This window comes from Erythrolamprus reginae, chromosome Z (genome assembly GCF_031021105.1).
Source record: "Erythrolamprus reginae isolate rEryReg1 chromosome Z, rEryReg1.hap1, whole genome shotgun sequence".
NCBI lineage: Eukaryota > Metazoa > Chordata > Lepidosauria > Squamata > Dipsadidae > Erythrolamprus > Erythrolamprus reginae.
The window spans coordinates 40,872,339-40,885,694 of NC_091963.1; the positions used below are offsets into that span (position 1 = coordinate 40,872,339).

Consider the following 13,356-nt stretch of genomic DNA (forward strand, 5'->3'; position numbering starts at 1 on the left):
TAGCATAGGAAAATACCCTGGCATATTTCTTCTTCACTGCTGAATAAAATCCCAAGGAAAGAAGTATCCTGATGAACATCAAATATTCTTCCTCATTGAATTCTTCTATTATTACAGCTACTAGTATTCTTTTTCAGCAGATGTGAAATGATCTTGCAACTTTAAGAGATGGCATTCCAAGAGGGGTGAGAGAACTGAACAACTTTTTGTAAATTATTTTTCTTGGTCCACATTTCTTTTTTCTGCTGCTGTGATCAATTTAGCACTCATTTACAATTCAGTCTGAATAAGACGCAATGCTTTCTTCATATTCTCAATTACTAAAAAAAAGTGAAGTAAAGTGATTTGGAAGCACAAGAAGAGGACAGAATGGGGAAATACATGATGTATCCAATGCATTTAATTTTTCAGGTATTTCATTTATAAAATGAAAATGAAGGCATTTTAAAAATTAAAAAGTGACATGTTATGGGGAAAAGACACAGTATAATGAAGAAAGATGACAGAAAATTCAAATAATTATGAAATTTCACCATTGCTATGAAAATAAATAGCTGTTATAACTTTTTTTGTTATGACATCCAATACTATCCCTGAGCAGGACAGCCAAGTCCAATCCTATTTCTGGAATGATTCATCGTTTTTCAGGAATATTTTTGTTCCAGGATATTGGTATGGTTTTAATTGCTGAGGTTTTATATATATTTTTCTTTTAATATTAGATCTGTTCACTGTTATATTGTTTTTTATTATTGTTGTGAGCTGCCCCGAGTCTTCGGAGAGGGGCGGCATACAAATCTAATATATTATTATTATTATTATTATTATTATTATTATTATTATTATTATTATTGTTACATTTACTTCCAGAAAATGCTGAACTGTCTGGTTTAAAGCTAGATCTGATTGTTCTAGAGGAACACATTTTTATATTTCCATAACATTATGGGTAAGCAAAATGATCAATCCTATCAGAAGAGATGATCCCTAAAGGTTCTTTAGATTGAAATGATACATGTTGATTAGCTTTAATTTTTAAACTTTGAAAATATACAAAGAAAGATATCAAATGTTACAAATAAAAATACACAATAGAGTACAAATTGAAATAAATAAGTATTAATCCTTTTTAAATTTGTGTTGGATTATAGCAACAAAACAAGTGAGCGAGTGATTGTAAAACATATGGATACTTTCTGTCTAATCCATTTTTCATTGATCTTTGCTAATAAGAATCTGTATGAGTGACTAATTGAAATCTTGCCAGTTTTAGTTATCTTTTCCTGCCTAGTTTTTATGACTGTTGGATAGCAGCTGTATTTTCTTTGCAGTGGTAAAGCAAAAAGGCAAAAACCAAAACTAAAAATCTAAGTAATTTTTGACCATATTTGATTGAGTCCAACCAATCAAGTACAAATAGATGTAGAAACACTCCTCCTTGCACTCAATAGAGCCAGTTTGTTCTGCCTCCATTTTTATCTGATTCCACAAACTGCACAAAGGTCCCTGCAGGAAATGGGAGATCTCCTAGTTTTTATGACTGTTGGATAATAGCTGTATTTTCTTTGCAGTGGTAAAACAAAAAGGAAAAAGGAAAATCTATGAATCCAACTGAAGAGAATGGGAGATATATCCAAATCTCTTTTTAATTTTGAAAGCAAAAAATTGTGTTCCTGAGCATTACTACTTTGCATGGTGCTAGTACTTTGTGATGGCAGCATATACCATCTTTGTGTCTTCTTATGCATTGTGTAGGGATTGGGATGGGACTTGGTTAAACTATGAAATGGCATTTAGACTTGATTGGCTTGATTGGCCTTCAGCCCTTGCCACTGGTTTAATGGTTTGCTTGTTTTTCAAATTTATGTAGATACCCATCTTATATTTATGATTCTGGACAACTTGTAAACAATTAAAGCAAATACAAAAATAAGAAAAAAGAACAATGTAACAATTAAAAACAAGAAAAAGATAATACATAAAAATAACATTAATAAACATTCAAAACTGAAGTAATTGTATCTAACAATAACATGTGATATAAGGACTGTGTGGGCTCTGCCACATTACCAGTTTCTGTTTTCTGGGGAATGATGGAAATGAAATCCAAAATCCAAAGTATGTAATTTATATTGCTTTTTCATTATCCTGATGTGGAATAGAATAGAATAGAATTCTTTATTGGCCAAGTGTGATTGGACACACAAGGAATTTCTCATTGGTGAATACATTGGTATATTTGGGGTAAACAGTCCTGTAAATGGGTCTGGATTGAGCCAACAGGCTCAAGTTCAGTCCTGACAATCCATCTATGTTCTCGGGGTGGGGGGGACTTTAATCCCCTCAGATTAGTTCCATAATCTGGGTGTCCTCCTGCATTCACAGCTGAGGCTTTACTATCATCTTTCGGCCAATTAGATCCCACAGGGTTGGTCTTCTCCAGGTCCCGTCGATTAAGCAATGTCGGTGGGTGGGCCCTCAGGGAGGGCCTTCTCTGTGATGGCCCTAACGCTTTGGAACCACCTGAGGTCTGTACTGCCCCTACTTTGCCTTCCGAAAAGCCTTGAAGACCTGGTGACAGGCCTGGGGGCCATGAGAATTAACATCTTATTTCTGGCTAAACATCTTCTGACTGCTTTATGTGATGGTATGATAGTATTGATTAAGGCGCTTTTATTGTTTTATTAATGATTAAGGGTTTTTAGTGTTTATAAAGAGGTTTATTTTAAGGAGTTTTTAGTTATTATTAGTGCTCAAATTAAACTTTCTATTATATTGTTTTTGTTGTTATGAGCAGCCCTGGGTCCTGTGGCATATAAGTCAAATAAATAAATATTTGTATTATGAATGCAACCCATTGAGGAAAAACTTACACACAGGTAGGTCTTGAGGTTCATAAGTATACAAACGATTTGTGTATTTTCCAATGATATCAGCCCTTACTGTGAGAGAAGGATCTGAAAAAGCAATAACATTGATTTCAGTTTTACTCTTAAATCATACTAATACACAGCACTATCAGCTTTTCACTAATTTCACAATATTCATGCATTTTAAATGAAGAATGTAAAAGAATCAGCCACTATACTTAAAATGCACTATCAAGTGACAATGATAATTCCTATCATTCCTTCATTCCTATGGAAACTTATACAAGACTGAAATAATGCAGGCTAGAAGGTTTGGTAGGGAAGGTTTGCCTATTTGCCGATGACTCTAAAGTGTGCAATAGGGTTGATATTCCTGGAGGCGTCTGTAATATGGTAAATGATTTAGCTTTACTAGATAAATGGTCAAAGCAATGGAAACTGCAGTTTAATGTTTCCAAATGTAAAATAATGCACTTGGGGAAAAGGAATCCTCAATCTGAGTATTGTATTGGCAGTTCTGTGTTAGCAAATACTTCAGAAGAAAAGGATTTAGGGGTAGTGATTTCTGACAGTCTCAAAATGGGTGAACAGTGCAGTCAGGCGGTAGGGAAAGTGAAGTAGACCCAGAGGCAGGGTTCAAGCAATCGGTACTTTTATTCAGCTCAAAAGAACAAGTGACAGCTCAGCAAGGTAAAGTGACATTCAGCGAGTACCGACTGACTCTGCCTGGAGAAAACCGCTCCTTTTATACTTTTGCGGTTCCCGCCAAAGCTAGAGCCGGCCGCGTCTGAGCCAATCAGGAGCGACTTCCTGCTTCGGCTCAGACAGCGCTAGAAAGAGGAACAAACTATTTACAGAGTTACAAGGTAGCCATTACAGGATACAACACCCCTCCCCTCATAGTTGGACACATCCATCATGAAAGCCATGTGACAAAGTCGTCCAATCGGTGGGGCCTCCGAGGAGCTCGCGCTGACCTGCGCAGTTCAATTTCTCCTTCGACACTGACTGTGGAGGATGGCTCGCCGCTGTTCTCCCGGCGCGGCGGACTTGGCCTGGCGGGCCCAACGAAGGCTTCGGAGGACGATGATGGCTCGGCGTCGCTGGATGGTCCCCCCTGGCCCGATAAGTCTCTTTGCGTGTTTCTTAACTCGGGCAATGTACTAAAGTCTGTTGAAGGGGGAGAGTCCATGTCAGTGGTTTGTGGCAATTGATTTTCTGTTCGCTTCCGAATGTGGTCTATGTGTCGTTTCCACAAACGACCATCCTCTAGTTTTACAATATAAGTCTTTGGTGCATTTTGCTTAACAACAATTCCTTTCATCCAGTTTACATTTCCATCAAAACTTTTTACATATACATTTTGTCCCAAATACATTTCTCTTTCAGGTTTTACACACATTTGGTTATTATTAACACAGAACCTTGGGTTTAACCTGTCTAGTGGTGACCTCAACTTTCTTCCCATCAATAACTCTGCAGGGCTTACATGTGTGTGTGAGTTAGGGGTAATGTGCTGGGTTAGTAAGAATTGGTCCAAGTTTTGTTGCACATCCCCAGGGCCTGACCTGCGCAATGCCTCCTTTGCCACCCAAACGTAACGTTCTGCCAATCCGTTAGCCCAGGGCGAATAAGGCGAGATGAGGGCATGCCTGACCCCTAGGCCATCTAAGAACAATTCGAATTGCCTGGCTGTTAGCTGTGGCCCATTGTCAGACACTAAGATATCTGGGCAACCATGGGATGCAAACAGTCTACTCAATACCTTGATGGTGGCACTTGTGGTTATGTTATTCATTGCTATTATTTCCACCCATTTGGAGAAGGCATCAACCACTATTAAAAAATACTGGGAACCCACTGGGCCAGCAAAATCAATGTGGATTCTAGACCAAGGGCCAGCAGGCTGTTCCCACTCAGCCGGAGTTGTTTTGGGGGGACTAGGCCGTGACTCTTGGCACGGGTCACACTTTGAAACCCAATTTTCAATATCAGCATCCAGCCCTGGCCACCATAGATGCCCCCTTGCCAGGCTCTTCATCCTGACAATCCCAGGATGACCCACATGTAACATTTTGAGTACCTTTTCCCTTAGGCTTTTAGGGATGATCACTCTATCTCCCCACAACAGACAACCCTTAACATACGATAACTCAAACCTTTTGTTTTTAAAATCACACAATTCAGGTTTCACAACATCATTTTGCCATCCCTTTAGAACACAGTTCACCACTTGTTTAAGGATTTGATCTTGCTGCGTGTGTGCAGCTACCTCTTTGGCCGTGGTTAGTGGGTTATCCTCGAGTTCTATCATTAACACATCTGTGGAAGGAACAGGGTCTTCCACTAAGTCTGCTATGGGGCACCTGCTGAGGCCGTCTGCGTGATTGATTTCCTTTCCCCCCTTGTGGGTGAGCTCATACTGGTACCCTGAGAGGAAAAGAGCCCATCTGATTAGTCTTGGAGACATAAAAGGTGGAGTGGGCTTGTTGGGGGCTAGTAGACCTAGTAGGGGCTTGTGGTCAGTGACTAGTTCAAAACTTCTTCCAAAAATATAATTGTGGAACTTCTTTACCCCTGCCACTAATGCTAGGGCCTCCTTGTCTAACTGGCTATAATTCCTCTCTGTGCTGGTCATGGTTCTTGAGAAAAATGCTATTGGGGCCTCTGTCTTATTAGGTAGAACGTGAGCTAGGACTCCTCCTATGCCGTACGGCGAAGCGTCGCACGTGAGCCTAATGGGTAGTGAAGCACTATATTGGACTACTACACTTTTAGAAGTTAATAAATCCTTTATTTGAGAGAAAGCTTCACGTTCAGTTTTCCCCCATGTCCAGCGGGCTTCCTTCTGGAGTAAACGATGGAGAGGCTCTGCTACTGTTGCCTTCTGCTTTAAAAAAACGGAATAAAAATTAAGGAGGCCCAAGAATGCCTGTAGCTCATTCTTATCTCGTGGTTCTGGGGCTTCTCTAATTGCTTTCAGCTTTTCTGTTGTGGGGTGGATGCCTTCTTTATCTATTTTATAACCAAGGAATTCTATACTGTTGGTTCCCCAGACACATTTATCAGGCTTGATTCTTAACCCTTTGTCCTGTAACCTCTTAAGTACTTCCCTTATTCTTTTGTTTACTTGTTCCTGGTTTTCCCCTGCAATTAAGATGTCATCAAAGTATGGAATGGCCCCATTTACCCCTGACAATAGGCGTTCCATAATGCTCTGGAATATTCCTGGGGCTATGCTTACCCCAAACTGTAACCTCGTGCATTTGAAAGCCCCCCTGTGCGTTACAATTGTTTGAGCGTTTGCTGTTTGTTCATCGACCGGAAGTTGCTGGTAAGCTTGCGCCAGGTCGATCTTTGCTAACCTTTTCCCCTCCCCCAGGGAGTGTAGAAGTTGTTGCACAACCGGGATGGGGTAGGGGTGGTGTTGGAGTGCCTTATTCAGGGTCGATTTGTAATCAGCGCAAACTCTTAAAGAACCATCTGGCTTCAGAGGTGTAACTATGGGAGTTTCCCATGGCCCCTGTTCCACAGGGACCAAAATACCTTGGCTAATGAGTTTATCCAGCTGTATGTCTAGTTTGGGGAGAAGCGGAAGGGGGACCCTGCGAGGTTTTAGTCTGATCGGTGGGACCTTGGGGTCAATAGAGAATGCTATAGGGGGCCCCTTATACAATCCCAAGGTGGGGCTGAACACTTCAGGGAACTCTTTCACAAAGTTAGGCATATTATCACAGTTTACATTACACACACCCGAAATCTCGATCCCCAACGGTTCCATCCACGCTAACCCCAGAAGAGAGTGCTTGGCCCCCGTTACAATAAGCATGGGAAGGGTACATTTAACATTCTTGAATGCAATAGGTACATTTGCTGTTCCCAGGACCGAGATTACCCCCCCTTGGAAGTCTCTGATCACCAAAGAGGTTTGATTTAGGTCAGCCTTAGACACATTAGGCATATACAGTTTAAATTTTTCCCAGGGCATGATGGTATATCTAGAGCCCGTATCCAGCTCCATTGAGCAAGGCTGGTTATTTAGTAACAATGAGATAACAATTTTAGCCCCCTTTTTGGTTGCCGTGTTATTCACGGAAAATTGAGAGTTACCTCTATAGTAGTCGCGGTTAGCGGTTGAGTAGTTCCTTTGACCCGAGTTGCGGAACGGTCTCCTTTCTCGCGATTGGGGGGTCTGGTTTTGTGGTCGCTGGTATTGCGGCGTGGCGAAAGTTTCTTCCGGTGCTGTTGCTCTGCAAGCGATGGCGATGTGGCCTCTACGGTTGCAGCGGCGGCATGTAGAGTCTCGGAAAGGGCATCGATGGCGCTGGTGATTTCCCCGGCAGCCCGTGCAGGGGGCTGGGTGAGTAGCTCTAAGGTGTCTCGGCTGGTCTTGCACCAGGAGGCAGTTGTCCCCGCTGTGAGTTGGTTGGCTGAGGTCGTCTGATTCCACGGCGCTGGAAGACGCGGAGTCAATTTTGGCAATGAGTTCTCGCCTTCCGTGCTCTTTCAATTCCCTAGCCGCTGCGTCGGCTGCTTCTGCGGTTTGCGCTAGTTTAATCACGGTTTGTAGAGTCGGCTCTTCTTCTGTGAGGAGTTTATTTCTCACTGTGCTGCTTTTCATGCCGAAAACCAAGGCGTCGGTGAGGCGAGCTTCCGGGTCTTTAAACTTGCATTGAGCAAGTACCGTTCGAAGCCGCGTTGTAAACTGGTTGATCGACTCGGTTTCCTTCTGAGCCATCATGGAAAATTGATGCCGAAAAACCATGGCCGGTTTGGTCTGTTTGAAATGGCTCGCTAGCTTTTCCTGTAGGACGTCCCACGCTACGGTTCTTGCTTGCTGCGGTTCGGTGAGAGTTTGGGCCAGTCCACGGATTTCTGGGCCGCAGTAATTAAGGAAAATAGCCCGTCTTCGATCGGCTTCGGCGTCCTGTATTCCCGCCGCCTCGAGGAAGATCTCGAAGGTGGCCATGTATTCGTCCCAGGTCGTTTTCTCGGGATCGAAGAGTTCCGGAGCCTGGCCGATCTGGACTTTGTTCATGTTGCACGCGATGTTTCTTCCGTCCGTTCGTCGCCAGTGAAGTAGACCCAGAGGCAGGGTTCAAGCAATCGGTACTTTTATTCAGCTCAAAAGAACAAGTGACAGCTCAGCAAGGTAAAGTGACATTCAGCGAGTACCGACTGACTCTGCCTGGAGAAAACCGCTCCTTTTATACTTTTGCGGTTCCCGCCAAAGCTAGAGCCGGCCGCGTCTGAGCCAATCAGGAGCGACTTCCTGCTTCGGCTCAGACAGCGCTAGAAAGAGGAACAAACTATTTACAGAGTTACAAGGTAGCCATTACAGGATACAACAGAAAGCAAGTAGGATGCTTGGCTGCATAGCTAGAGGTATAACAAGCAGGAAGAGGGAGATTATGATCCCGCTATATAGAATGCTGGTGAGACCACATTTGGAATACTGTGTTCAGTTCTGGAGACCTCACCTACAAAAAGATATTGACAAAATTGAACGGGTCCAAAGACGGGCTACAAGAATGGTGGAAGGTCTTAAGCATAAAACGTATCAGGAAAGACTTCATGAACTCAATCTGTATAGTCTGAAGGACAGAAGGAAAAGGGGGGGACATGATCGAAACATTTAAATATATTAAAGGGTTAAATAAGGTCCAGGAGGGAAGTGTTTTTAATAGGAAAGTGAACACAAGAACAAGGGGACACAATCTGAAGTTAGTTGGGGGAAAGATCAAAAGCAACATGAGAAAATATTATTTCACTGAAAGAGTAGTAGATCCTTGGAACAAACTTCCAGCAGACGTGGTAGATAAATCCACAGTAACTGAATTTAAACATGCCTGGGATAAACACATATCCATCCTAAGATAAAATACAGAAAATAGTATAAGGGCAGACTAGATGGACCAGGAGGTCTTTTTCTGCCGTCAGACTTCTATGTTTCTATGTTTCTAGAAATGTTCATTATCTGGGAAAGAATAATCAATGATGGATTTAATCTCACTTTGGAATGCTACTCAAAAATAAAATTTCAGAAGTGTAAACCAACATACTTAAGGGCCATGTAGGCTTATATTATGAGAGCTGTGGTCTTACCACATTTGAATGGCATCAAATCAGGAAAAGCTGAACTAGACCGTTCATGATCCCATGATCATATTTATGATCCCATGCCCACTTCTGTTCTGCTTTGAGCCCACCAGATCGGAACATAGAAGCCCCCACAAGCCAAGGATCCAATTCAAACCCTTTTTTATTTATTTAAAGATGCTTTGTACAAACAAGAGCAGACTTTTCAGTTCATGCTGGCAGAGGCCCTGCTTAAATTGAACCAGAAATAACAAACGGCCAGTGCCAATTAACATTCTTTCTTGAGATAAGGTCCCTAGGTCACACATATATCCTCACAACTCTCCCGGTTTATTTTCTTTCTCCTTCATTGGCCTCTCTGCATAACTTTTAAAAGAGCCACGGCAGTTTCTCAGCATGACAGTTCTGGAACTCCAGATTTGAATGTTCCACCATGATGAATGTTGCAAAACTTTTGCCAGAACCATCCTCAAATACAGCTCATCTGTTTGGAACCCATATCGCATCTTAGACATTAACAGACAGGAATAGCTTTATGGGGGGGAAATGTCCTTGAAAATGTCCAAAGATACTTCACCAGAAGAGCCCTTCACTCCTCCACTGGAAACAGAATACCCTATGAGACTAGACTTTCAATCCTGGGACTAGAAAGTTTAGAACTAAGACGCCTTAAACAAGATCTAAGTATTGCGCACAAGATCATATGCTGCAACGTCCTGCCTGTCGGCGACTATTTCACCTTCAACCACAACAATACAAGAGCACACAACAGATTTAAACTTAATATTAACCGCTCCAAACTTGACTGTAAAAAATATGACTTCAGTAACCAAGTTGTCGAAGCGTGGAACTCATTACCGGACTCCATAGTGTCATCCCCAAACCCCCAACACTTTATCCTTAGATTATCTACGGTTGACCTATCCAGATTCCTAAGAGGTCAGTAAGGGGCGAGTACAAGTGCACTAGAGTGCCTTCCGTCCCCGGTCGTATTGCTCTCCTATATCTCCTATACCTTTCTTCTATTCCTATATCTCTTCTTCTCTTCTTTCATTGATATGTTCTATTACTATATCTTCTTTTCTATTATTTCTTAGATATATTTTACTATGAATATCTCCTCTATAACCTTCATCATGTATTTTACTATGTGTATATAGATATATACCCACTAAAACCCTCATTGTGTATTGGACAAAGTAAATAAAAAATAAATAAATAAATAAATATCCCGCCTCTTTACCCAGAAGCCCGCCCCTATATACAGACTGGGTGTGATCAACTGTTTTCATAGACTATTTTCTAAAACTTTTCCCATAAAGCTATTCCTGCCTGCTTCTAAACCTTCTGACTCGGGCATCTAATAGGTGCTCCTGATCCTCTATGTCCTCCTCCCCCTTTGAGTCAGACATTACCCTCCTTGGGGTTTCTACAATCTCTGGAAGTTCCTCAGGTTCCATCTCTCCCTCACTCTCACTCTCTGATTCAGCTGGCAAGAATACCAGCCTAGGGTACCAAGACAGGCCCGCTTCATCCTGCTCAGAATCTGTCATTAACTGACCTAGTCATGGGCCACTAACAACAACTTCCATAGAATAGATTGATTTCTTTCAATTCTCTATCATGCCTATAAAGAAATATTAGTAGACTGAAATTACATTTTGTAGTTCAGCTACTATAAAGAAGCAAGTAGCATTTTTAAGAAAAGAAACTTATTTTGACCCCAGTAACCAATAAAAGCTGTATGTTATAGAAGTGAAGCACCAGGTTATGACTATAGTTATGAATATGTCTGATACCTACCTACAAACATGATTCGAGGTACATACTGTCCATCAGGTGATAAGTTCTTATCAGTGGTTTCATGCTAAAAAAATAAACATTTAAATTGGCATATTTATTAAATTGTCTTTAAAAAGACCACCCTTTTGTTTACCACATTACTTTCAGATATTGCTTAATTTATATCTATATCTAAATTTTGTACCATGAGGTTGAGCATGATGAAGTCATTCTGACACATCTCCTGTACTTCTTGATTTTCTGCAAAGACCTTCTTTAATGCTGCAAAAATGAAATGCAATTGTTATCTTAAAGAGAAGAAAGATGCAAGGTTTTTTAAAAACTTCTTAATTTTGTTAGAGCTGATATTTTTTATACTGATATTGTCATGTTACATCAATGCTTTGCAGTCCATGGAAGTTGTTCAGGTGAGAGACAGTTCTTGTAAGGGCTTTGAGACCCAAAGACAGAAACCCATAGGTATCGTCTTTGCCAGGAGTAATCATATTTCTTAGCATCGATGACAAGATGAGAGAGACTACCTACAATTCAATTAAATCTGACCCCTTTGAAGGGTTTCTTTTTATATTGACTTTGAAATAGAGGTTGACAAAAGGGCATTATTCTCAGTGAATTCTTCAGAGATCAATGTTATGTAACTGTGCACCTCCCTATCTTTAGTTACATGAGAAAAACAGACTCATATAGAATGTGCTTTTTCAGTACTTAAGATAACTTCATGTTTGTTAATGTTATCTACCTTGCACATTGTTAGCTTTGGTAGAACAAGGTAAATATATATTAGAAGAGGCATCTCTTAGATTTTGCTTTGCTAATTACTTGGGCTGATTATCTTTATCTACATTTAGCAAGATTGTGTGTAATAGAGATTATTTCTTCATAATTTAAGATTCTTCTTAAAATAATTTAATTTTGAAATTGAGAACTATTTACACCAATGTATATCTGGAAGTTATATTTCGTGACATTGTTTCCTAATTCAGTGATTGGTGAAATGGTGCTGATAGTTAATAATACTGTATATTTGACTTATCCCTTGGTGTTAATAATACTGTATGTTTGACATATCCCCTGGTACCAGGCTCACAGTCCTAACAGTCCTTTTTAAACATATTATTTTAATAATATATAAATATAAATTTGGCACCCTGCAAAATAAAGCACCAGCCAAAAAGCAATGTCCTCACTTGCGCTCTCCTCTTTAGACGTAATATCTGAATATTCTAAAATACGGTATTCAATTATTAAAAAGTATGATTCTAATTTGAAACTTTCAATTTGTTCAAACTATTTTCCTTTATCTTAGAGCGATGTGACTGACAGACTGAGATTTCAGAATCTTAAATATACTACAATAAAAGAATACAGTTGAGTGATATACGTGTGCTGATGCATTCCCCAGATCTTCACTTTAAATCAAATTGGTTTGACTTACCTTGACAATATTGACAATCCTCCAAATGGTGAATAACCATCAGTGGCTTATTACTTTTTCAAAAAGAAAATAAGTATTAGGAAATATGAGATAAATACAATGAATAATGCAAACTCTGTAAGTAATAGACGAAAACCTACTTACAAGCGAAAACAAATGCTCCATTCATAAGAACAGAAACATTTTTTAAAAAAATTAATTTTCTCCTAAAAGGTTTAAAAATGTTTTTACCTTTGTTTTGCCTGATAGAGTCCTTCTTCGTATGTTTGTACCCATTTGATATCATCTCCCCATCCTAGAAGAATAATAGATTCATGGTTTATATAGAGTTATTATCTTTTAATCTGTCCTCAATATATTTTATATAAAATGTTGAAGTTTGTTAAATAATTGCTTTATTTAACATGGATTTTGTATATTAAAACATATGTAAATTATTGTACCTTAGATTCATAGCTACTTTCTGTAAGGGCATATGCACTAAAATACACCCATGTGTACAAAAAGAGGTAGAATTATATTAGTAGTTTAAAAAAATCAAATGTAGAGTAGCGTAGCATTGCATTTCAGCCCGACATTATTTACAAAACAATTTTCAGAAAAATTAGTTAAAATTATTTTATAATTTTTGGAAGTTTAGAAACAGAATGAAATCATCATACCTCTGGAAAGGGTTTGGGGTATTTGTTTTTCCTTTTTGATCGCTATTGAAAAATTATATGAAATGGCAAATAATATGAAAGACAAGCTCACTGCTGAATGCATGTTTTCTTCTCTCTTCAAAGTAATTTCTGGTGATGAAAACAAAGCCAACTTTTAAAATTATAGTATCTTGAGAAGCTGTCCATGCTATCTAATATACAGTGGTACCTCTACTTAAGAACTTAATTCGTTCCGTGATCAGGTCCTTACGTAGAAATGTTCTTAAGTAGAAGCAATTTTTCCCATAGGAATCAATGTAAAAGCAAATAATGTGTGGAAACCCATTAGGAAAGAAATTATTATTATTATTGTTGTTGTTATTATTATTATTATTATTATTATTATTATTATTTATTGGATTTGTATGTCGCCCCTCTCCGTAGACTCCAATAAACAATAAAAGCTTGGAATTTGGGTGGGAGGAGGAGGAGGAAGAAGAGGAGGCGG

General features: G+C 39.7%; 1 protein-coding gene across 1 annotated transcript; it reads right to left on the bottom strand.

Annotated features, from left to right (window-relative positions):
* Window positions 1-270: 270 nt before the first annotated feature.
* On the bottom strand, window positions 271-12,972 carry AGR3 (anterior gradient 3, protein disulphide isomerase family member). The gene is made up of 7 exons (XM_070767312.1): window positions 12,870-12,972; window positions 12,439-12,502; window positions 12,208-12,260; window positions 10,957-11,033; window positions 10,773-10,836; window positions 2,874-2,957; window positions 271-320 (listed from the first exon to the last, which is right to left on the bottom strand). The coding sequence occupies exons 1-7, from the start codon at window positions 12,970-12,972 to the stop codon at window positions 271-273; spliced, it is 495 nt and encodes a 164-aa protein (XP_070623413.1).
* Window positions 12,973-13,356: the final 384 nt, after the last annotated feature.

Bases quoted from the DNA above. Each gene is read 5' to 3' on its own strand.
- AGR3 (XM_070767312.1), bottom strand. From the start codon at position 12,972: ATGCATTCAGCAGTGAGCTTGTCTTTCATATTATTTGCCATTTCATAT. The intron at 12,503-12,869 runs GTATGATGATTT...TTATTCTTCTAG, and splicing joins ACCCCAAACCCTTTCCAGAG to GATGGGGAGATGATATCAAA. The intron at 11,034-12,207 runs GTAAGTCAAACC...TCATTTTTGCAG, and splicing joins GGATTGTCAATATTGTCAAG to CATTAAAGAAGGTCTTTGCA.